Genomic DNA, 27,182 nt, shown 5'->3' with positions numbered 1-27,182 from the left:
TCATTGTATTCATCGAGCTTTTTTTTTTTAATTTTATTGTTCCTTATGAATATGAAACGAGAGGAAAATAAGTGTTTTTTATTCAGTTCCAACTTGCTGGTACTGCGATAAATTTTCTCGTGTAGTCGTATATTATTATTAATGATTAGATGGCTAAAGCTTTCACATATATAGAGAATCACTTTTGAAGTAAAGAGAACTATGCGTATAAATCACAAAATGGTAATGGAATTTTAGGCGGAAACAAAAGGAGAGTGAACTCGGGAAATAGAAGGGAAATAATAAAGTAGGTTTAAATGTATTACAAAAAAAAAATATATACTCGTCAAATGGAGAGGTGCGATGAAAGAAAATTATGTAACGATTTTAACAAGGATATCGATCACAATTTAGACAAACTTATATCGATATAACTTTCGACGTTATATATAGTTGCTTTTTCCCAGCTTAGTATTTTCTGGTCCAAAGGCATGCTTAAATAAGCACTCCACCTGACTATAATAATATAGTAAACACACTGTTAAAAATATTTTTTATGAAAAATATATTGAACTTTTCAGTATAAATAGTTTTTTCATACTTTGATTTTATTTTGTTAATATTTAATTTAGAATTTACAAACAATAAAGACACATAAATATTCCCTAAAAATCATTACATATATAGTACGAATTTATAATGTCGAATTTTCTATTTTTTATGTAACAGAATTTTCATTAATTAGAAAATTAGAATCATTAGAATTTTTAGTAAATCTTTCATTTAATAGAATTTTAATTAAACTGAATTTAATTTTAGCACAATTTTTATTAAGTAGAATCTTCACTTGACAGAGTTTTTTATTGACCAAATTTATATTCAGCAGAATTTTTATTCAACTAAAATTCCATTTAGCAAAATTTTTATTTATTTAGCTTAGCACAATTTCTTCTTGACAGAAATTTTATTTAACTGAATTTCTATCATGTATGTTAATGGTTTTTCTTAATGATGACACATTAAATAAAAGTGAAAAAGTAATTGTTTATATTAATTTAAGGAATATACATTGACTCGAACAAAACGGACATACGTCCCCTTGACAACGTGACAATAACGCATCTCATGCCATTTTTCAACTAACTCAAACTTACGTACAACCAAAACGAGCCAACGCTCCACACAACGCCCTCTGCGTCCATACTGCACACACGCACTATTTCAAAATAAATTTATAATATCGTTAATATGAAAATTGCTAACAGTCGGTCATCCTGACAGAAGTTTGTCCTCAAACTTAAGATATTCGCTTCAAAGTAATATCACAATCACTGTAAAATTTTATTACAATAAGATATAAATTATAAAAGTAATTAAATTGTAAAAAGAAATTATTGTTAGTTGCGATCTCAAAAGTAATTCGGAGCTTTTCTAATTCTCGCACTTCGTCGGAGTACAATAGGTGATTGTTGATTTTGAATTACTTGAGAATTAACATTTGTGTTTACAGTTTGATCAACTATTTCCCTATTATTTTTATCAATTTCGTCGTCTGAATCGGAATTGGAATCGGACATACTATAATCGTCGTTGAACGTATTTCGCGGATTCCAAATTTTTAATTGGCTAACGTGTGCCGTAGTAGACGATCTTTTTGCACCTTCGTTTCGAAGACTAGTCACCGCATAAGTGTCATGATTCAAGGCTCGTGTAACTACCAACGGACCTTTAAACTTAGGCTGCAATTTGGTAGACTCACCTGTTGCAATCGGATTCGTTTTCATATAAACAATGTCTCCAGCATTGTATCTCACATTTTTCAATCGCTTAGAATCGTAACGCGTTTTATAATCATTCTGTGCACTTTGAATGTTCTCACGGATTTCGGATTGTAATTCAGATGGAATTCGATAAGTTTCGCTGTTTACAGTGAGTTGACGAGTAGCGCCTTCTGAAAAACGAGGAATGTAACCGTACAAGGCTTCGAATGGAGAACATCCAGTGGATTTCGATACAGATGTATTTAAGTCGCGTTGTAAACTGGGAAGAAGCGTGTCCCATTTGTTCGCATCCAGAGTACCGAGTTTAGCGCGCAAAGCAGGCAAAATAGTGCCATTTAATCGTTCAATATTTCCGTTCGCCTGCGGATGTCTGCTAGAGTTAAGTACATGTTTAATGCCGTGATCTTGAACAAATTTTTCGAACGCTTTCGAAGTGAAACATGTTCCTCTGTCGCTTACAATTTTACATGGCGCTCCGTAGGTATTTACAAATCTTTCTAGTCGTGAAATTACAATCTTAGTACTCGTATTCTTTACTGCTTCGATTACCGAGAATTTAGTAAGGTTATCATTTATGCCAAGAATATATTTGTTTTTACGTGGCGTTTCGACGAAAGGACCTAAATGATCTATGTGAACAACTTCAAAGGGGCGTTTACCAGGAGGTATTGGGTGTAACTCGCCTTCCTGTTTCCCCGGTTTTCCTTTGGACAAAATACACTCGAGACAAGACTTAACGTGAACTTGAACATATTTCTTCATTTTCGGGAAATAAAAAAATTTGCGTATTCTAGCTAAAGTCCTTTCGACGCCGCCATGATCTTTCAGATCGTGATTTCGAATAACTACTGTTTTACGCATGGATTGAGGAACTACATAAAGTTCGCGCTGTGTGTCGTTTACATTAATCAGTTTGTACAACATCCCGTCAGATAATTTGTAATCTTTAATTTCGTTTTTCTCAGACTTATCACGATCTTTCGGATCTTTTTTGAAAATATTTACCTTACGCAAAATCTCAGAATCAGATCGTTGAAATAAAAGCAGCTCATCTTCGCGCGTTTCAACATTGAAAATATAAACATCATCAATCAAATCATCAGGCTCACCTACTGGTCTACGTGACAGGGCATCAACATGTGCCATTTGTTCGCCAGCTCTATGTTTAATTGTAAAATTAAATTCCGCAATTATCCCCAGCCATCTAACGATCTGAGGATGTTTTGTTTTTAACGCGTTAATGTTAACAAGAGCCTGACAATCCGTGACAATGGTAAATTTAAGTGATATTAAAAAGTCTCGTAATCGCGTAACAACCCAAACAATTGCCATCAACTCAAGCTTACTTGAATGGTATGAGCTTTCGACCTCGGATGTCCTTCTACTAACAGCATAAACTAGTCGCAAATTTTTCTTATCACCTTGCAAAAGCATTCCTCCTATTCCACGCGAGGACGCATCTGTGTGAAGTTCCGTAACTTCAGCATCAGGGTTGTAAATCATTAGAACCGGATAACTCGTAAGTTTAAATTTAATTTCTCGAAAACTATCTTCTTGTTCAATTCCCCACGAAAATTTTTCGCAATTTTTAGTTTTTGTTAAATGAGTTAGCGGTGCTGAAATCTTGGCGAAACCGGGAACGAACCGTCGAAAGAAACTCGCCAAACCAAGAAAACTACGAACTTCATGAACGTTTCGAGGTCGTTCAAAATTTTTAATCGCTTGTGTTTTCGCGTCACTCGGTTGTAATCCATCGATACCGATCTTAAATCCCAAAAATTCAACAGTTTTCATCGAAAAACGACATTTAGAAATGTTGAGGGTCAATTTAGCGTCCTTCAACAACTCAAGGACAGTTCTCAATTTTTTAATCATATCCTCCCATGACGTAGATGGTATGCATGTATCGTCAAAAAAATTAAAAACCACTTTCCCCTGTACTTTGCCTAGAACTTTGTGCATCAATTTGGCAAAGTAAAAGGGAGCATTGGTTAATCCAAAATTTACTCTTTCAAATTGACCAGTCTGCTTTTCGGTTATAAAAGCAGTTTTTGCTTTCGCGTCGTCAGTCAAAGGAATTTGGAGAAAACCCTTAGTTAAATCGAGAATCGTGAATCGTGTTGCTCCCGAAAGAAAACGTAATGCGTCATCAAAGTTTGGTAAAGGGTAACTAATTTTAATCGTATCAGTGTTTAACCCGCGATAATCAGTCACCATTCTCGGAATACCGTGTTTATTACGAACAAGAAAGGCGGGACTGGCATATTCTGCGTCTGTTTCTGTAACAATCTTCGCTTTTTTGTATTCTGTCACTATATCGTCCAAATCATTCCTATCAGTCGGATTCATTTTATACGGCTTCGAACAAAACGGAACAGATCCAGGTTTTAATTGAATATCCATCGTGATTTTATTGGTCTTACCCAATTCAAAAAGATTTAACGCTATACAGCACCGATATTCATTAAGTAAATCAATTAATTCCTGTAACTGCTCGGGAGTGACATCGTCGTCTGTCACAATATCTTTTGCCGTAATTGGTAAAACGCGAGGTTTCACTTCATCTAATTCTTCGACCGATAATATTGCTTCCCCAATTAAATCCCCTTTATTTAATATTTTGGGTTTAGAATCGAAATTGACATACGGAATAGTCGCTTCACGATCTCGGTAAACAACATCAACGAAATTAATACAGTTCTGCTCGACTACAGTAGTTCGAGCAACTTCGGCTTTAAACGGAAATTCATTTGTCATTTGCAAATCTTTAAATGGAAAATTATCGATATCGCGAAACTCAAACTTATCTCCGATTCGAACATACGCGAGATCTGTCAACTCCGTGAAATTTCGCCCGATCATAACCTCAAAATTCTGAACATTATCGGGAACGACTCTGAAAACAACATTGCGCGGCTTTACTTGATCGACTTTTAAAACTCCCGTGATCACTCCCGGAGATTCGACAAAACTTCCGCACGCACCAAATCCTCTCAACTCCAATTTCCCGGCCTCGATGAAAAATCCCGAATTAATAGCGGCACTGAGTTTAATTGTTGACACGGAACTCCCGGCATCCACAAACGCAATAAACGGTTTATCATTTAAATTGACAGATTTAATAAATTTTTCGACAGAATTATCCGAACAATTAGAATTTACCAACTGAACATTTTCGCTTACATTTTCTTTTTTTATAAAACGATCACATTTATTGGCCTTATGACCCACACGTTTACAATTAAAACACTTTACCTGTTTTGGCGGCTCATTACAATTCCTACTAAAATGACCGCTTTTACCGCAATTGAAGCATTTCAATACATCTCCGTTGTTTACTTTTCGCTCCTCCGTTGACTCAGACACTGAATTCGATGTTCCGGTCGATGTTGAAGGTGTCGCCATCTGTCGCCTATCGTTGAAATCAGAATTCTGGCGCTCTTTCGATAATACTGCACCTCCAGGGTTCCGCCGATCACGAATGCCAAACAATTCTCTTCTCTCCTTATCATCTTTCTCGTACTCTTCGATCGAACGATACATATGATCAAGGTCAAAAAATGATTTTGCCTTTATATAATCACTAAGGTTGCGCAGACGAAATCCTTTACAGATCTGTTTTCTAGTTTCGCTATCATTTAATTCCAAAGCTCTACAAAGTTTAAACTTTCGGTGAAAATATGCTGTCGCTGTTTCATTTGAAGCTTGCACGCACTGTGTAAGTTCCAAAAGCAGATCTACCTTTGTTCTTTCGTACACAAAAGTTCCACGGAAGGCAGTTTGCAAACTTAACCAATCAACAATTGTCGCGACTCGTGCCTCGTACCACTCTCGTGCCGAACCTACGAGATGAATGCGCGCCGTCTCAAACGCCATTGCATGAGTCCAACCATGCAAGTGTATGAAGGAATCAAACTTCTCGATCCACAATTTTGCTTTTTCAGGCCCTTCAGTACCATTGAAATTTTCCACGCTACGATGCAAGTCGGGCATAACGTGGAACCTCTGAGGTTGTTGCTGTTGCATGTGCTGTTGAAGCGTCAGCATGGTGGCTTGATTCTGCTGCACAATGGCCATCATGGTTGCCATAAACTGCTGCATGTCCAAGGGAGGGGGAGGGGCATGAGGCTGTTGGTTAGGATTGCGATTTCCAGGATCACCATCCTGATTTGGGTTTTGAATGAGACGATTAGCTGCGGCAGCGGCGGCTTGCTGCGCTCGTATCTCTCTTTGAGCAAAATCTTCAAACTCGTTCGCGTCGGCCATCTTTTACAAAATGTGCACGCACAAACACACAAATCACCGGTTTATCCCACTTCTGAACTGTTAATGGTTTTTCTTAATGATGACACATTAAATAAAAGTGAAAAAGTAATTGTTTATATTAATTTAAGGAATATACATTGACTCGAACAAAACGGACATACGTCCCCTTGACAACGTGACAATAACGCATCTCATGCCATTTTTCAACTAACTCAAACTTACGTACAACCAAAACGAGCCAACGCTCCACACAACGCCCTCTGCGTCCATACTGCACACACGCACTATTTCAAAATAAATTTATAATATCGTTAATATGAAAATTGCTAACATGTAGAAATTTTATTTAACGGCATTTTTTATTTAATCGTAATTATAGCTTAAAATATTTTCATTTAACAAAATTTTCTTTCAATAGAATCCTTAAATCCTCATTTAAAAAATAAATTTAATTTGTATATAAAAAATTTAGTATGAATTTAAAAATTAACAAATTACAATTTTTATTTACAATTTCTGATTGAACTCTAGTTTTCTATAATAATTTTACGCTATAATTTTAAGCTTTAATCCAGTTTTTTGTTTCTGTAATAAATGATTTCCTCAGAAATTTTGTTAAAATTCAATTAAATAGATAAATTTTGTTAAACAATAGTAACACAAAAAAATATTTAAATAAATAAAATTATTTTATATATTCAGTTCAATATTAATTTTACTTTATAAAATTTGATCTACTCTGAAAATTTGAAGTTACATATTATAACGTTTAGAAAATAAAATTTTTTAACAAAACAATTTAATTTTTAGAAAAACAATTGATTTTTAAAAGTTTATACATATTTGAAAATTATGAAATTATTATTAACTATATGTGATTACTGCATTTTTTTCGCATTTCTTACGATTTGGAATTCACATGAATTTAAAAGAGAAATTATTTTGTAAAGGACAAATATTTTTAAATATATAAATATAAATAAATATTTAAATATTTTAAATATTTTTAAAAATAGATTTACAATATTTCTAGTCTTTATGTCATTTTATTTAAGAGTAGGAATTATTAAAATATACTTTTTTTTATAGTACATGTGGGAAAAGATTTATTCGGATAGTTAAATTTTGATTAATATATATATATATATATATATATATATATATATATATATATCCTATAAAATATTCATATAAATATTCAAAAATTAAATATTTTTCATTAATATATGTATATCTAAATTTTAAAAATATTTGAAAATATTTTTAAAAATCTTTATAAATAATTTCTATTTTTAAACCGCTATATAGTCATACATTTTTTTTTATGAATTATATTATTTTCTCTTTTAAAATTCGCATTATTAACCATATTATTAATTCTTCCCAAAAATCGTATAAAATATTTTAATGAAACACAGAATAAAATTTTTTTTTTCTGAGTATTTTATTTGCTTCCCTTTATTCAGTAAAGAATACTTTCTCAATTTTTTTGTTCATCGTTTAAAGGAAGTGAAATAAATGATAATATAAAAGAAAGTAATGTATGTGCATTTCTTTTATAATTTAGAACCCAAAGGGCAGGACCTTTAATGTTGGTATAATATGTGTAAATATATGATTTCTTTTCAATTGAATGAAAAAATTTATGAAGTATCTGACTATAAAAATTTTATGCTCAATATTTTTCAATTGGCCACATTCAAAACCCATAAAAATTTTAGAATTATGAATGTAAGATTTTGTTTTTTTTTTTTTTTTTAATAAGACTCATTTTAGTGGCGCACTTTTAAAATGTTCATGTAACTGTCAAACTTGGTAAATTTATGATATTATATTCATATAATGAAGGAGAAAATTTACTGACAAATTCAATGCAAACTCATAAATTTAATGCCAACGTTATTTACACTTTGTATATATATACAAAAGATGATTTAAATTATGAACAAAAATTACTTTTGCCTTTATTTTTGATTAATTATTATTTCCTCGATGAATTTTGTTTTATTAATTAATAAAAAATTAATTATTTAAAAATTTATTTATTTTTATAATTAATTATTTTTTTAATTTAATAATCAGATAACAAGTATTTTATTTAGGAAAAAGATTCGAAATGTCTTTTATTTAAAAACGTTTCATTGAAGGATGTAAAATTTCTTTAATATATTGTCGCAACGATCTATTTTTGCATTGTTTAAGTAGTAACGGCAAGTCATAAAGACACACTCACACGCTGTTTTACAACTGTTTTACAATTGAGACAGATTCCTTCAATCACGTAACCGGTAGGTGTCCAATAAAAATAGCGGTCTATGAGGTAATGAACAAGAAATAAAAAAAAAAAAAACGAGAGATTACCAAGAAAAAGTATAAAACAAAATGAATTTGATTTTATTTGTGCTTGCGATCGCAAAAAAAAAAGTTTTTAAAAGCCTTTCTTTAATATGAAGATACATTCTTAATATACGATTTATATGTTAAGTAAATGACTATGTTGGTACTTTATAAGCTTGAGTAAGATTGTAAACTCATTTATAAAGTCTCTGCGACCGACAAGTTGAGTCTACATTTTGATTCGTGAGCAAACAAGTATGCAAATTTTATTTATTTATTTACATTTTTTATAAAAGTATTTTGCATTGGTAATTAGAAATTATGTAGTCATTGTAATCTTGAATTTCTATGAAATTTCAACCTATATATAATTTATTAGGTATTTATGCTCAAAAGAAAAGTTTTATTTTTCTTTTTTTTTTTTAATTTTATAAATTATTTTAACTCGAAAAATATGATTCGTAAATGTACGTGTAATGTTTAATTTTTTTTTTTTTTTAGGGTAAAAAGAAATTTTTTACATATTCATTTTGGTTCGTTTCTATAAAGAGGGATTGACATTTTTCAGTATAACTATAGTGCAGTAAACAAAATAAGTAGGTTGCATTGGTAATTATGAACTACATGCAATAGTCCAGAATTCAATAAAGTTCAACCTACAATTTGTCAGGAATTTTTATCGAGAAGGTCATTGTTTAAATATGTACAATACTCGGAGATTATTCTTTTTTTTAGATTTTTAATATTTAAGAAGAAATTCATATTCAATAATTTTTTTAAATCAATTTTAAAATTATTTTTATTTTTATCAAAATTTAATTGTTTTGCATTGGAAATTTTTTAATGTGTAAAGATTTTTCCTTAAACCAGAAAAAATTGCGAATTTCAAGTGAATATTTTCAAAAATTTCTTTAAATAAAAAAAAATTGATTTAATTTAATATTTAATGAAAAATATTTTATTTTTAAAAATTTGCAACTTGAAAATAAAAAGAAAAACAATTAAATATCGCACACTAAAAAAATGTTTCTTTTGTTAAAATTGTTTTAGTAAAATTACCGTTTTGTTTCTTGTGTTATGTACATTAAGAAACTTGTTTTGCTTTTAAATGTGTTTCTTTCTACATATTATGAAAAGTAATTATGTCCTTAGTTCATTTAAGCTTTTATATTAAGTTCAATGACACAAAATTGCATGTGAATTCCAAATTGCAAAAACCCCTTGCACCATCTACCTCCAAACATATAGAAATTTTTATAATTTCCTTTATAAGCTTGTTACGCTCGCTTATTTCTCAGGCTTTTTCAGAATTCATTTGGCCTTATATTATCACGGTGTATATATATATATTTATTCTTGCGCAGTATTATTACACCAAGCACGAAAGCTAAAGAGGAACGAGAAAAAACACAAGGCGTTGATATATACATATACATATATATTACAATTCTATACTTAATATACTTCAATCGACATTTATACTATATAATGTGAATGCGACTGTTTTTTTTTTTTTTTTTTTTCACTATTATAACACCACCGACATATAATAATCGTGTTACGAGTTCGCCTGAGCTTTGCTGAATAATTTTTTTTGTTCTATTTTGGTTATATTTCATGTGACAACGATCGAGTGCGCATTCGACACATAAAAACAACTTTTTTTTTTTATAAAAACGAAAAAAAAATTATTTACAAAAATTTTTCATATCTTTGATAATTAAAAATTTGACGAATTTTCATTGATTCAAATTTAGAAAGTATAAAAGATAAAGAATATTTATTGTTTAAAATTATTTTAATGTCTACCATTTGTTTCATTAATTTTATCAAATAAAAAGAAATTTATATTCTTATTCTTGAACTAAAATTTAATAAAATAAGATTATAATTTCTATTCATTATTTAGAGACGTTTGGTAATTAATTGTTTAATAAAATTTAAACAAAGAATTTTTATTTTTTAAAAATTCAATATAATAATAATTCATATAGATTCTGCAGGTGAAAAAATATATTTGTCTCAGAGATAAATAAATTTTATGTGTATTAATGAAAATTTATATTTAAAACAAATAATTATTTAGCTTTGGATTAATTTCGATTTGAATATTTGCTTCATAATGAGAAGCTATATTATTTTGAGATAAAATCAAATAATCATTGAATTTCTCAAAAGTAATGAACCAATAAAGGATAAGATCATTATTGCATTTTTATTTAGAATGACATTTATAAAATGTTTTATTTTTTTTTTATGAATGCAATTTAATATTAGTATCTTGTTTGATTTCTTTGATAGTTTTCTCTATTAGCTTACTTTTAATTTGAATAAGATATTTTTAGTGTTATAAAATATAAATTATTATTTAATAATGCAATATTATATTTTCCTCTTGATTGGTAATATCAAGTTTCTTCGAGTTTATTTGAAAAAAATATGATAACCTCTATTATAAAGTTCCTATTTTCATTGCAAAAATAATTGCAGTAAAACTTTTTCAATTAGGATTTGGAATTCCTCTTGAACGAAAAAGTTTAATTTAGTTGTTGTCATGTTCTGCCTAAAGTCTCAAAGAAGACATAATTTGATTCTTATAACTTAAATTACGTTCTCGACAAAGAACAGTTTAAGATTTTTTATAGAAAGTAATAAAAACATATATATATATATGAGAGTATGATAAAATCTTTTCGATTAATTTTGGAGATTATTGAATTTATTAAAATCCAATGAAATTAAGATGAAAATATCAATTCAAATTAATTTATTTTTTTATTTATATCTACATTTATGTGACATGTTTTTTTTTATCACTGTTCGGAGTAACCTCACCAATTTAAACAAAACTTATTTGTATGATATTTATTTTTATATTAGGTTCAATAAAAACTATTTCTGGAGTAAAGCCATTGTTTATTTAAAAAATATAAATATTGAACAAAATTCACTTTTGAACGATTTGACAAAATGAAACGGCTCAAAATTTTAGAAATTGTTTTTCCAGTTTCTTATTTTCCAGTCAATGATACCAATATGTTGCGTGAATTAAATATTATAAACATAACCTTTTTTTAAAAATTATGTTGGTAGCATTGACTGGAAAATAAGATATATTGCGCGCAGTCATAACAGCTGTTTGAAATGAAAGAACTCAAAACGAAAAGCAATTTCTAAAATTTTGAGCCGTTTCATTTTGTCAAGTCATCATTCAGAAGTGAATTTTTTTCAATGTTTATTTTTGTATATTTTAAATAAACAATAGGTTTACCCAAAAAAATGTTTTTTTTTTACATAAATCGAAAAAAATATCACATTACCAAATTTTTATTTAAATTGTTGAGGTTACTACGAAAATTGATAAAAATAAACTCCTGGAATGGCACATATAATATTTATAGAATTAATTTTCAAATTATAACTTTTATTAACGCCTTGTGTTTTTGATTGAATTTCATTTTTTTTTTAAATCATAATTTTTTAAACAAAACTATTTCTTTATTATATTCGGGAATTTATTAAACGAAACAATAATCAATCAATAGTAAAAAATTTCGTTTATAAAGACAGTAATGCAAATACAATTCTATATCAAATAAAATTCGTACAAATGAAAAAAATTCTAGCTAATGATTTTTATGGGATATTCATGAGCCCTATTTTTACTAGGTCTTTTAAGAGAAATTTTTTTTATTTAACCATAAGTTTTTTTAAAGATAATTTTTGCAATTTTATCAAATATAACAATTGTAAAGAATTGAATTTTCCAATGGGAAATCACAAAACCCTTTCAGTCAATAAAAGAAAACAATAGTAGTATTGTATGTTTGATGATGCACACTCGGTCGTTCTTGATCATATCTGAACTCTCATATAAGCTGACCGCGTTACCTTGTCACGTGCTGCGTTTTGTCACGGCTGGCCTACTTCTTAAGGAATCGTCGTAAACCGATGTTCTTTTAGTTATTAGTGTTGCATGAAAAAGTCAATTTCGCATATATGAGGTATAAGAAAATTATATTAATTTTTAAAAACACAGATATATCAAAATATGTATTTTTTTTTATAGAATATTGTATTAAATTGAGGCAAGAAAACAAAAATAATGTACATATATAGGTATAGTTGTTCAGAGAATAATGAACAAAGCTCGGGCAAGCTCAATTATTGGTATTTGTATAAAAAGGGTGACCTTCGGCCTGACCGGATCTTGATAATTTCCCGCAGAGGGGTGCATCCGGTGGTTATTGCCGAGCAGGACGACTGGCAGACGTCGAGGCTGATCCCAGAGGAATCAAGGGACCACAACCATCAAGGGAAACACAGGAATATAGGTCACCCAGCGAGGACAGCGGTCTCGGGTCCGATATGCCCAGGACCAGGTCGAAATGATTCTTTTTTTTATTTATTTATTTCATTAGTTTTGCAAGATTTTAGTAATTTTTTAAAAATCTTTTTTCTATTCTTTAATTCAAAAAACTATTTTCTGAGAAAGAAATCATATTTCTGTGAAATTACTTTTTATTACTCGAGAGTCCTTACACCAAATTTTTAGAATGAAATTTTTTGCCTAAATGTCAGTCAAAATTACTAAAAGTGGGTCAAAGATTACTGGAAGTTAGTCAAAATTAACTGAAAATAATTGTGGATTTGTGTAAGAAACAGTCAAACGAATGTCTTGTTTTAGGACAAAAAGGAAGTCTAAAGATGCAATATTTTTAAGGCAGTTCAGATTCTTCTTAAGAGTGTCGAACGGTCTCTGAAATTCTTTGGCATTTAATTATCGCCCTACACTGAAAAAAAGCAATGAATGTCACATCCATACGTCTGGTTGCCCCAACCATATTATATTGAAAAATACGTCCCATCCATATCTATGGATGCTACATCCATATAAAATAGTTAGCTGTAAATTGATGCAATAACAAAGGTTTATAGCTGTGTGAACCATATAATATGGAAGTAGCACAAATCTCATTATGGATGTCACAACCATTTTTAATTGTTGCTGCAACCATTGACCTGTGTGTACTATATTAATATAGTTAACGTATCTATTTTATATGGTTATACTTAATATTTATTTTATTTTCTGAATTATATTATTAATAAGGTTATTTTTAATTAATTTAAAACATTGCGTATCATATTAACATATTTATTTTTTCCAATAAAACGTAAATGTAAATGTTTATTACAATAAAATATAATATTATATATAATAATTCGCGCGAACAACTTAAAATAATATCGCGATATACTTATAATAATATTATAATTATAATTTATGGCGTAAAGTTGCAAACATGGAACCATTTCTCCATTTGCAAATTGTGACTGGGAAAGGAGAATGCAAATCATTTACAAGAACACAATCAAATTCGGCAGTTTAAAATTCGGCAATTAAAAATCCAACAAAGATTTGAGCACGTGGAAACATAACCTATAATTTACTGATATTATTGCTTACCTTTAAAATGCGGTATGTATTCCTCGAATCCATCTTTTTTAAAAAATTGAAAGCACTCAGCTTCCATGTTGTTTATATCTAACCCGAACCACTTAGAGCCAATTTTAAATAATTTAATTTATGCCAAAATTGCTTTTTTTCTTTCAAACACACTTTTAGGACGCGAAATAGAATGACGCAATATGTGACCAGCTGACCAAGTCTGATTACCGCGCAAACGCGTACATCTATTTAGATCAACGAGCGTAACCATTTAAAAATGGATAGGAGATCCAAACTAGTAAAATCCATAGCGGTATTGAAAACACAACCAAACATATGGTTGGTACATCCATATCAAATTTACAAATATTATATGGTTCCCACAACCCTTTTTTTTAATTCTTCCAACAATATTATGAATAACAATATTTTTATGGTTATGATATCCATTCATTTTTTTCCGTGTATAAAAACGGCACTGAATGTGAAAATGATAAACATTGATTTTAAAATACTTTTTTCTCGAAACGCGGACACTTTTTACAAAATCGGCCAAAACACCATAAGGATTCTTATTTTATAAATTTTCTAAACCCGAAAGATTGTGCAAATCTATACAAAAAATACGATTGTAAAACGAAAAGTAGGAAAGTAATGTAATGACAGCTGCGACATTGTGCTCCCTGCATGCTTCTGCCATCTGACGGCGGCAGGATGTAATAAAGCTGTCATTATATTACTTTCCTACTTTTTGTTTTACAATCGCGTTTTTGTATAGATTTGCACAATCTTTCTGATTTAAGAAATTTATAAGATAAGGATCCTTATGGTGTTTTGGCCGATTTTGTAAAAAGGGTCCGCATTTCGAGAAAAAAGTATTTTAAAATCAATGTTTATCATTTTCACATTCAGTGCCGTTTTTATAAAGCGATAATTAAATGCCAAAGAATTTCAGAGACCGTTCGACACTCTTAAAAAGAAACTTTCCTTTCACTGCAAAGTAAAAGTTACTAAAATTCAGTAAAACCTAACAAAGTATAATATGGTTGAATTTTCCAAAAATTAATTTAGCAAACCGGAAAATAAACCCATTTTCTATTTTACTATGTTTGCGAATGTTGTTGGAAGAAGCTGTTGTTAAGGCAATAAAGTTGAAATGGCTGTTGAAAACTTATCGACTTTTGCGGATAGGTGGTGGTTTGAAGGGACAAAGTGAATGTGGTAAACAACACTGGGCTTTTTGTATTATATAACCCAGCTATAAAAGTTTTAGTGGACATTTGATTGCCGTAAATTTACTAACTGCTAACACGACGCAACAAAGTTTCGCTTACCGAAGGGTTGCAAATAGCTTCAAGGTAAAGCGCCCTAAAACAAAGTACACAGTTTACGTTTATAAAAAAAAATTCATTTTTTTAAACAATCAAAAAAGTTATTACTTTCTAAAACTATCTTTTTAAAATAAGATCTGTTAAAAATATAAAAATTCCTTTTTTTTGTTAAAAATAAAAATTGATAAGTTAAAAATTAAAATAAATTTCAAAATTATTTAAAGCTTTTTATATGTTCTTGATGGGTTTAATCGTAATTTTATAGGTACAAAGGAAATTATCTATCAATATTGACATTAATTTTCTCCTTTAAAAGTTGTTAAGAGCAAAATTTCTCGATAACAAAACTGTAATGTAATTAGAAAAATTAATTTTAATTAGTTTGGAATATGACCTCTTTTTTTAAATTCAATTATTTATCATTATTTTAATTCAAATAATAATCGATCACTTGACTATTATCAAATAAATATTTATTTGAGTCAATCAAATGGTATTTGTTTTAAGCCCTTAGCTGTCGACGAGATTTCCACTGTTTGGGTCAAAAGTGTTTGAAAAAAAATTTTAATGAATTTTTATGAAACTTTCGCCCACAGCAAAGAAACTTTCCTAAAGATTTCCTAAAGATTTATTTGAAATGTTCGGAATATTTAATTGCAATGTTTAGTGAAAATTGTGTAAAGATTTAAATGTCCCACTTAAATAAATGTTTAGCGCGAAACTTTCCTGAACATTTATTTAGTGCGGACATTTAAATCTTTACACAATTTTCACTAAACATTGCAATTAAATATTCCGAACATTTCAAATAAATCTTTAGGAAATCTTTAGGAAAGTTTCAGTGCTGTTGGGGTTTTCAGGGTCGCTAATTACGAATCTGGCATCAGTTTTTCAAAATTCAAAATGTCCCCAAAAACCCTAGAGTAGTTTCAAGTGAATTCAACCAATTTTAATGTTGTCGTCCGTCATTTTGAATTTTGAAAAACTGATATTAGATTAGTAATCAACGACCTCGGGTTAAATACAGAAATTATTTGCCCAAATAGAAATTATTTAATTCAAATAAAAATTATTTGGTTCAAGTAAATATTTATTTGATAATAGTAATGTAACCGATTATTTGAATCAAATAATTTTGTTTTTCAGTGTGGGAAGGGTCACATAAGAGATGGGGAAATCTGGTAGGTACCGCGTCTGGCCCACATTTCAATTTCTGCATCTAGAATCTCAATAGTTAATTTTGCGATATATACTTGTCTGTACGCATGGGCATTAATGGGTTAAACATGAAAGGAATGAGATATTACAGCAAGTTCTTTGTTTAATAAAATTTTAACAAATTGCAGTAATGACAAAGTAAAACAACAAAGAGATACAAATTGGATAAATAAATCCATTTAGCATCGGTCTCCCCTTATTAAATCTACCATAAAAACTACCAACAGATTTGAATTCAGCGCTTTGATTGAAACATTAAATTCAAGCTTTTAAATTTATCATCATTTAAAATTCCCGTGCCGATCTATAAACCTATCATTAAAATTGAAGCTACTATAATAAATGTAGTCTTTCAATTAAAACATAATAAATAAGCGATAAATTTATCATCATGTTGATTTAATAGAAATTGCCATTAATTAAGAATTTATACAGTTATTCGAAATGCTATATATATAGTCAAATATAAAGTTAACAATAATTGATGTTATACTGTCAAGAATAATACGACTATAAATTTTTATATTCCTGACATTGGTACAGTGAATTGAAGTGAAACTTGTTTCGGAGTGTTATATTCCTTGAACGTGAGTTTGCTTGACTTAATGGCTTTTCTATGTAGAAGTCGGCAGGACATCGATATTTCATTTCCTGTTCCTTTCCTTTATAGCGGACCCCTGACGCTGCATCTCGGATCTCGCACGGGTGCATGGAGATAAATTGATATGTAGGTGCTCCGGGGGCAAGTAAACAGATGCGATGGCGAACTTGTGTATGCACCATTCTCAATAGATAAACGTGCACTGCACCATAAACGAGAGAGTCAAGAGTCAGAATCATCCTCTTGTTTTTTTTTTTTTTTTTGGTTTTAATTTTTCTTTCCTTTTGCCTCTCTCATCTCGTGAAAAGAGAAAGATGAAAGTGAAAAGATTCTAAAAAGGGATACCAATCGGTTGCACGTTTCTTGGGATATTTTATTGCCATTTTTAAGGGCACGAAACAGCGTGCTAGCAAGTCGTATTTCATATCTTCTTATCTTCCTTTTCCTAGCCATAGAAAATAAGCTAGAGGCGCAAGAAGAAGCCTTGTGATGGGGATTCTGTACACATATATGCGTATATGGTAACATTAAGAAATTTTCAAGGAATTATGCCTTGTTGTACAATTAATTACACATTTTCTCTTGCGGTTCTTAATATAATCTCTTAAATTATTCCCTGTGATTTATATGGATGAAATATAGTGTGCTAAATATTTTACATTTTACTGAGAAAAATTTTATTCTAGCAGGCGCATATTATTATATGTTTTTTTTTTTTGTTGACCGCACAATTAACGTTTTTAAAATCAAGACATTAAAAATCTTTAAATCCTGATTTAAAACTATACACGATGAGCTTGAAAAAAATTAAACTAAAAGTCAAAATACTTTAGATTTTCCTGTGGATTTTGAAAGTATTATGCTTTTAGATTAAGAAAATCGGAGAATATTAAAATATTTAATCGAGAAATTTTTGAGAAAAGTGATTTTGAATTTTTTTTCTTCACACAAATTTTTTATACTAAATTTTGTTTAAAAGTTTGTTTCTCAGAAAAATACATTGAAAACAAAAAAAAAATGATTTTGATTCTACGATTTTCTTAATCTATAAATGCATAAAGGTCCCGAGGCGAAATTTGAATCCTCTTTAGCTTCCCTTAGAACCTAAATAGGCCCTCTTTACGATCTTGTAGACTCCCGTAGGCCCTCCTTTGAATCCAAACGTGGAAGAAAGGTAAATTTGCGACTGGTTGAGGAAGCTAAAGAGGGTCTAGTTCGATTAAAGTACAAAAAAATGCAAAAAAAAAACTCTTTTACTTATTTTGATTAAAGCAAAATGAATTTTTTCTTCACACAATATTTCTTTAATTACCCTTTAAAAACTGGAATTAACATATTTTGAAGCGTTTTCAAAAAATTAATAGAATTAGAGCAATTTCAAAATTTTCAATATTTTAATCAATTTTTAGACCCTACTTTAAATCCAAACGTGGAAGAAAGGGAAATTTGCGACTAGTTGAGGAAGCTAAAGAGGGTCTGTTTAACTCTACTTTACTCCTTGTAAATTAGGGCTTAAATTTCGCCTCGGGCGCCTTTTCTAACCTAACTTTTCTAACCTGTCCCTATCGCAACCATGGCATCAATACGCCTGAGCATCAAATTTAATGCTCCTTATTGGCTCTCGGTGTAGCAAAGCTCTAAATTAAAAAAAAAACTGGGGGAATTAGTTTAAGGAGGTACCACCTATTATCGAATAAACAAGCAGTTGTTGGTAAAACTTGATACACTACTAAATAAAGCTTCTAAAATTCTGTAGTTAAATTTTTGAGACCTGTAGGTTCCGGAGAAAAAAGTTCTGATCGATTTATTTTTTCACTGTTTAACATTGATTCTTATAGGAATTCATTACTTTGTCACATATATTTTCATACTATGAAATATTAAACAAACAGATGTTGATCAAAGTTTGTATACACTGAGAAAAATAATTTCGTAATAATAAGAAAATAATTTAGTTGAGCTTTTTTAGTTGGCGTTACTAAAATATGGTTGTCACAACAGAATAGGAAGTGGCAATAAATCGGGAAGTTTAGTTGGCTCTACCAAAAAATATATTTGAAGCTTTCATGTTTACGAACTAAATAGTTTGGTTCCCAGTACTAAATAGCTGACATGCTGTATTGCGCACGCGCTCTTCTCGTAAATATGGCGTCGCTTCCCATTCACGGGATGTCAACATTAACCATATGTCGTTCGCGTCGTGAAGTTTCAGTGTTGAAGTTTTTATGTTTTTCAGACATTTTTTTAAAAAAAAGTTTGTGTAGTGAAAATAAATAAATAAAACTTGTTACAAGAACGAAAGTTTTTTTCCAGCTTTTATACATTGTGAAAATGATTTAATCTCAAATTGTTAGTAGGATTCGTAGAGTAGTGGTCAGCGTTCTCGACTAGCGTTGCGTAGTCTGAGGGTTCGAGCCCCAGCAGTGTTAGGTTTTTTCCGCGATAGAAATTAATTTAAGTAGGCATAGGTAGGTTATATAAAGAGAAAAGGGTGAAACAAAAAAATAAGTTGGTTGAGAAAACAAAAAAAAAATTTTCATTTAACTAAATTTTTTGTTTGCTTAAAAACAATAAGTTAGTTGTGCAAAACAAAAAATTTGGTAGACCGAACAAAATGATTCAACGAAAAAATTTAGTAGCCCGAACCAAACGGATTAGTTGCACATATATCAAATAAAAAATTTGGTAGAGAGAACCAAACTTTGGTAGATGATACTAAACATTTTTCTCAGTGTAGTTAAAGACAGATATGCAATGAACCGGTATTGTATTTAAAAAAGGACAATAGGTTCCTGTGAGAGTTCAAAATAGTTCATTTATAAATTTTTTTTCCACTTTTTGTGATACAGAAAAGATAACTTGAAACATCTGGCAATACGGCATTTCGCGTCTTCACGGTTTCCACCGTGCGCGTGCGCTTGTCAAAGTTTTGAGGTTATGCGCGACAATACAAAACAACAGTTGTTGACAACGTACATAACGTGAGTTGCAGTGTTGCCAGACGTTTCAAAATACCGAGCAAGTCAAATCAGACAAAAATGGTTATTGCTTTGACTAGTTCAGTGAAGGGATGGAACCTCCTTAAAACTTAATTAGTTTAAAATAAATTTTAAATTAACTCACAATTAATTTCATTAGTTGCCAAACAGTCATGGGAACCATGATATTGTTGCATTATCTCAACTTGTCTTAACAAGTAAAATATTTTTTTTTATGCATTTAATCAATTTGGTAGAATCAGAATTGAATATCGACAGGAGGACAAATAGAATTAACTGTGCCTACAGAAAAATGTAAATTACTGAAGTTAAATGAAAAGAATGGTTTTGCGAGTATGCAAGGACATTATTTTTACAAAAAAAAAGAATATACGTTCCTCGCGAAATTGGGCCAAAGTAAATTATCACCAGATGTAAATCGATTCATCGCGTTCAGGAAATGTCAATGTATTCAAGTGGCACGATATGAGGTTGGAGAAACGGAAGAAGAAATTGGGAAAAACATAAAGAGAATCTCGATATATAGAATAGAGATGAGACTGTGTGTGCTATAAAGCTCGGGTCCAAAGCAATGTCGTTTATGTTTCCTGGATCTAATCCAGTTTTATGGTAACGACAGATGGTAATCATTGAGCATGAAAGGAATTATGATTTACTTCCCCTGGTGTATGACAAAGCTACTTGACTTTCTCTTTAATTTTATTTTATTTCTATTTAAAAAAAAAAAAAGTTAATCAACATTAAGAAATTAACATATATATATATATATATTTTTAAATTGTAAAACCCTCTCTAAATTTGAAATAGTAAAAATTTTAACTAATTAGAATTATTGACTCACTTTTTGCTTTTGAATTAGTTAAATTTTAATAATAATTAATAGTAAACAAAATAAATTTTACAATCGAATTAGTATAATGTCTTAACTAATTCAAAAGCAAAAATTTGGTCACTAATTCAAATTAGTTAAAATTTTTACTATTTCAAATTTAGAGAGCAATATTTGAATTTTGAATTCAAATAAATATGACAAAAATTTGCATATTTTAATTGCAGATAAATTTAATCATAAATTAAAAATGCACCTTTTTTTATTTTATATTTTTTCATCTCTTTGATGATGGATGGTTGATTTTATGAACTAATTTAAAATGAAATAGATTTAAAAATAAATTGTTAACGAATCAATAAAAATATACGGTAAAAATACATTTTTATACTTGAGTTTATATAGTGTATTTCTAGAAAAGTGTATAAAAAAAAAAAATGTTACATTTTTGTTTTATCAGTTGGTGTGATAATAATTTTCTAGAATAAAAATAAACTGCAGAAAAAATTATAAATAAATCACAAAAATTAAAATAATATTTTTTTACTAAAAGAAAAAAATAAAAATCACAATAATTATTTTTATAAGTAAATTGTATAGAAACTAATTAATTATATATGATTAACAATTATTATCTAATTCCTAAAATACATTTAATTGACTAAAAAATATTTTTTCTATTGGTGTAAGACTCTTGAGTATCGAAAGTACATTATATTGAGATTAGCTAAATATATATTTATTTATTGGATTAAAATTCTAAAAAAAAAAAAAAATTCATGGGACTTTGGGCATTGCAGAGTGGGCTACAGAAAGGGTCATCAGTACCAGGTCGCCACTTCTGACCTCGCCCTCTCCAACGATGACGAGTGTGACAATCAGGTACAAAGAACCGCGTAACCGCGACTCTGAAATCGTGATTTTAACCTTTATTATTTATTTTTTGATAAAAAAAAAAATTACCTGATATATATTATTCTTTACATAAACATTGAGCATATGAAATAAAAAAACAAACGTCGATACATTCGGTGTGTGTGTGTGTGTGTGTGTGAGAGAGAGATTGCGTGGGAGAAAATTTCTACTTTTTCGTCCAAGAGTATAATTTTTCTTATTTTCAGGATTATGACGATGAGATTGATAATGATCGAGGACGTCGACACAGTTCCCCTGGAAGTTCTCGTGGAAATTCGCGGGATTATCATCATCGTTTGCATGCCGATAATTTGGTAAGTCTATTTATATCTTATTTTTGCCTTATTTTCACTTTTTTAATCATGTTTTCTTTTTCAAGCTCTTCTCGAAAGAACAAGTTAATTACATTTTTTGACTATTATTAAATAAATATTCATTTTTATTAAATAACTATTAATTGCGTCAATTAAATACTGTATTTATTTCAAATACAAAAATAAAATTGGTTCAAATAAAATTTATTTAATTCAAGTAAATATTTATTTGAAAATAAATAATTTATTTAATTTAAATTTAATTAATAATTATTTGAATCAAATAAAAATATTTTTTCGATTCTACCTTTTAAAAAAAAATTTAATTGATTAATTAATTAAATTTACATTTTTATAATGTTTTTTTTTATCAATACTGTTATTCAAAAAAACAATGAAAATATTTTTAAAATAATGTCCTCTTCAGTCTAAAGTTTTTTTAAGAAAGGAATTTATTATAATAAAGAATTGAAACATTTGAAATTATTTGAAAGAAGTTTTTTTTTAAATGAAAAGAATCTTTTGTATTTAAAGATGAATATCATTATAATATAAAGAACTTGTTCTTTCGAGAAAAAAAAAGTATAGAACAGTTATCAGTTAGAAACTAGGAAGTGTTATTTCATGATTGACGAAAAAAATATCATTAGGCCATAAATATTATTATTATAGCTTCGCGTCAGTAAAATATACTTAGAGCAATGGCAGTTGAATATATATATATAACAAAGGATTTTTTATACAATCTATTAGTTTTTAATGAAGGTCTGTCACTTGTAACTATTTTTTTATATACAATACATATATAAATTACTTCTTTCGAACATTATTATAATAATTAGTTTTTTATAAAATTTTATTATTTACACTTTATCAAAATTTATTTGATGTTAAAAAAATAAGTTTAATAAGAAAAAAAACAAATCATTGAGAAAAAAATATGTTTTTAGTTTATAAAATTAATTTTTTACTTCTTTGAAAATATTTTTATTGTTAAAAAATAATATGAAGGGTAGAATGACAAAAAGGGTCAAGCGACAATTCACTGTTTTTACAGGAAGTAAAAAAAACATTTTTAAAAATTTTGCAGGTCATTTAAAAAAAAACTGAGAAAACCGTTTCGATATATTAGTATGTTTTAATAAATAAACAACAATTTGTTGAAATAAACCTACCCAGATAACACACGTACTAGTACGGTAGTAGTATAATACTAGTACGACGTACTAGACGTACTAGTACTGTACCAGCCATGTACCTTCGCACGGTACCAGGTACTGTACTAGTACGGCGTACCGGTATGCAATATCGGTAGAATACGAGTACTATACGAGTACGACGTACTGAAAACTTTTGTGACTTAGTATAACGTACTGTTATTGTACTGGTACAATACTAGTATGATGTACAATATAAAATATTATATACCCTCCCCTTTCTCTTCCCACAATAGTATTTTCATTATTTTCATTTATTATTCAAAAGAAAATCTGTGGGAGAACTGAAATAATAATAATTCATTTTTATTGAATCATTTTTTTTATTTACATCATATATGTAACTTGTATTCTCACTTATCTTAAAATATCTGGTATTTTATATTATTTTAATTACTTAACTTTATCAAATATTAATTGATTATTTCTTTACATTTAAACATTATTTCAAAAGAATTTTAAACTTGATGTTATAAATTGCTTTGAAATTTGCTTTGAAAAACATATTATCACATCCTAACCTATAAATATGTTATATGTATAAGAAAAATTATAACGAAATAACACACAATTGAATTTAAAAATATATCAATATGATCAAGACCGAATTTATGAATTTTTCTCATTATAAATGTAAAAGATTTTGATGTTTTTCAATGAAATAACACCATGGCACCATGTCAAAGTAAAAGAATATAAATCTTATAAAGATCGATAATTTAATATAAATTTAATCTCGGATATTCAAGATGAGTACAGAAGCACAAGTTACAAACGTTAAAACTCTTTTGCTGCATCATAAACGACTTTTTTCACCAACATTTAATGCACCGTTTTCAGTGACGCGTTCATATTTGACAATTGTCAAGAAAGTGAGGTTGGGTTGGCATTACCAGCAAAGATTCCCAGTACGACGTACCAGTATTATACTTGTATCGTACAAGTATGTTGTGCTTCTTATTTCAGAAGTACGACGTACTGATATTGTACTAGTACTATACTTTTATCGAGTAATCATATTTTACAATTCTAACAGTACGACATACTTTTATTGTACTAGTACCGTACTGGTACGACATATATAATTATTTTGTACTTGTATAAAACTAGTATAATACTAGTACGCCGTACTCGTAAATAACGATTAGTACGCTTGGTTATCTGGGTACATATTAACGATAAAATTAAAAAAAACTGTGGTGCCTTGAGGTTATATCAACTGCGCACATTTTCTTTAAGCATTAATTATAAAAAAAATATACAGTTTAAAGAAAAACTGGAAAATTAATTTCTTTCTATGGAATCGACGAAATGAATAGAAAAAAAATTCCTTTAAAAAATTGTTTGTTTTCAAGAAAATTACGAATTAATTGCTTGCTTTGGAATTGAGCAATACTTTCATCTTTAAATTCAATTGTTCACTTAGTATAATCATAAAAATATTTAAAAATTAATAACAAAATGATTTTAAAATTGTTTAAAATTGAAAATATATTATTATTATTATTAATTTTATTAATTAAAATATTATTAAAATAAAATTAAAATAAAATATTAAAATAAAACCTAAAAAAATAATATTTTTTTTTATTTTGATAATATTATTGACTCACCACTTTCTTTTGTTTTTCAATCAGGTTGCAATAAAGTAAATTTGAGGCTATTTTATTAATTTAATTTTTATTAAAAACTGATTTAAATACGCAATAAAAAAGGAAATCCTTCTACAGAAATGTGTAAATGAATTTTCTTGATTTTTTTATGCAAAAACCTCATTTTCGAAAAATTGGCGCTTGACCCCTTTTGTCATTCTACCCTTCATATATTGACCTTTAAAAAATAGGAAATTATATTCTTTTAATATTTATTTTGTAATTTACTTGTAAGGGTTTTTATTATAATTTTAATTAATTAGTCAAAAGTCTGATTTTTTCTGGACATAATTTATTTATAAAAAAAAAGATAAAAGTTATTTAAATTTTCATTTTCATGTTTTTAATTGAAAATTTAAATAATTTTATTCTTTTTTTTACAAATAAATTATATTCACAAAAGATTTGACTTTAAAGTGATTAAAATAAAAACTCTGAACCATTTTCATTGACCGTCAGATTGCTGAAAATTTTAATTAAAAAATCGCATAAAATATATAAAAATTACATTTTAATATTTGCTTTTTGTTGAAAAATTTTTAATATACATTATTTTATTTTAATATTTAAATTTAAATATTTATTTATAAACTTCAAATAAATTTTTGAATTTTTTTACATGATGAAAATAGTTTACAAATGTGACAATCCAGAATTAGAACATAGTCGAGAACATAGTGAATTTTATAGCTATATAATTATTACTATTGTTGTTATTATTATTAGTAAAAGAGGCGTAGAATTTAGAGTTTGAAAAAAATTGTAGAATTTATAATATATATATCATTGCCTGAAAAATTTTTCACAACTTTTTTTTTTTTTAATTAAAAATGGAGGTAGCGCGTCTACGTATTACCACAAAGGGAATTAAGGTACCTTATCATGGTACTGAATATATCTATATAAAAATAATTTACAAACGGGTTTAGATTTATTATATTATATTTTACGTTTCAATTTGGAAAGAATAATGAAGAAACTATAATTGGCTTTGAGGGTCAAAAGGCGTAAAAGTTATGAAATCATCCGCAGAGTTCAGAAAACGTTTTATACGTCGCTATTTTTTGAGTCAATTTTTCATAAAATTCAGTAGACCTGTGCGAAATCTTTAAATTTTCTATTGAGGAAAAAATAAAATTTAATTTTACATGATTTTCATATAGAAAATAAAATGTATCTCTGAATGGAGACAATTTCAGATGCATAAAATAAGTTTATGAAAATAAACTTTGACCTTTATATATATATATATTTTATATAAAATTTAAAATTTATTCCTCATTTTCAACTGGAACGTGAATTATGATAATTTTTTTGCTTATAAATTTTGAAACATTCTTTTGGAGAAAATTATAATTTTAATTAAGTTTTGATACGTAATTTTTTACAAATTTTATTTAATTATAAAATAATAATCCTTAAATTTAATATTATCATAGTGGAAGTTAATTTATAAATTTTTTTTTAATTAATTTTTTTTAAATAGAGAAATTTTTTATTCGAACCTAATATGAATTAAATAAATAAATATTTGTTTCAGAGCTAAATAACTATTTATTTTAAAGAAATAAAAATTAAATATTTATTTCTTTATTTAACTCTGAGATAAATTTTTTATAAGTGTGTTTTTCGATAAAAAGAAAAATATGAAGGGAAAATTTCTGTTTCACTCCTTAATTAAATAAAGACTGCTCTTGAAAAAAAAATTTTAATTTCATTTTTGATAAAGGATTGAATTTTTTTTTAATTTAAATGACAAATTAAGATTCGGTGAACTAGAAATTCTGTCAATCAAAAATTCATTTAATAAAAATTCAGTTAAATAGGAATTATGAATTCCTATATAAATAAATATAATTTCTGTTTAATATAGAAATTCAATGAAATTTTATAAAATTTTGTTAAATAAAAATTCGATTATAATTTAATATGTATTTGAACCACTTGAAATTTTGATATGATTTATTTATTTTTTGAAGGAAAAATAAAGAAAAAAAAAAGAAAGTTTACTCATTTTTATGTTATACTTTCCTATGAGATAGACATTTTTATTAACTGCGTATTTTTTCCAAAGATATTTATTCATTTTTATATGAATATTTCTTTTGAAAAATATATTCATAAAAAAATATAGTTGTCTGAAATGGCAAATATAAAAATAGAAGAAAAAAAAAATCTCATGGTTCCATTGATGACGTTATAGAACTAAAATGGTCTTTTGATGAGAAAATTCTAGATGTAAATCGATGATATACCGCCGATTCATGGTGCTTATCTATCCTTCTATCCAA

The 27,182-nt window shown here is 28.1% G+C and overlaps 1 protein-coding gene across 9 annotated transcripts in view; it reads left to right on the top strand.

Annotated features, from left to right (window-relative positions):
• The window catches only part of LOC127291506 (whirlin), a 189,293-nt gene that overhangs the window by 96,141 nt on the left and 65,970 nt on the right, over window positions 1–27,182 (top strand). For 7 of the 9 annotated variants that reach the window (XM_051320692.1, XM_051320689.1, XM_051320687.1 and 4 more), the window contains 3 exons: window positions 12,591–12,745; window positions 21,594–21,675; window positions 21,915–22,022. In XM_051320692.1, coding sequence (XP_051176649.1) covers window positions 12,591–12,745; window positions 21,594–21,675; window positions 21,915–22,022 — 345 coding nt within the window. The remainder of the gene's footprint in view (window positions 1–12,590; window positions 12,746–21,593; window positions 21,676–21,914; window positions 22,023–27,182) is intronic. The other 2 variants (XM_051320695.1, XM_051320694.1) reach the window with 1 other exon arrangement.

Source organism: Leptopilina boulardi, unplaced genomic scaffold, assembly GCF_019393585.1.
Source record: "Leptopilina boulardi isolate dan_hultmark-lab unplaced genomic scaffold, ZJU_Lbou_2.1 LbouV2_137, whole genome shotgun sequence".
In the NCBI taxonomy this organism is placed as follows: Eukaryota; Metazoa; Arthropoda; class Insecta; order Hymenoptera; family Figitidae; genus Leptopilina; species Leptopilina boulardi.
This window is presented reverse-complemented; position numbering and strand designations above follow the sequence as displayed.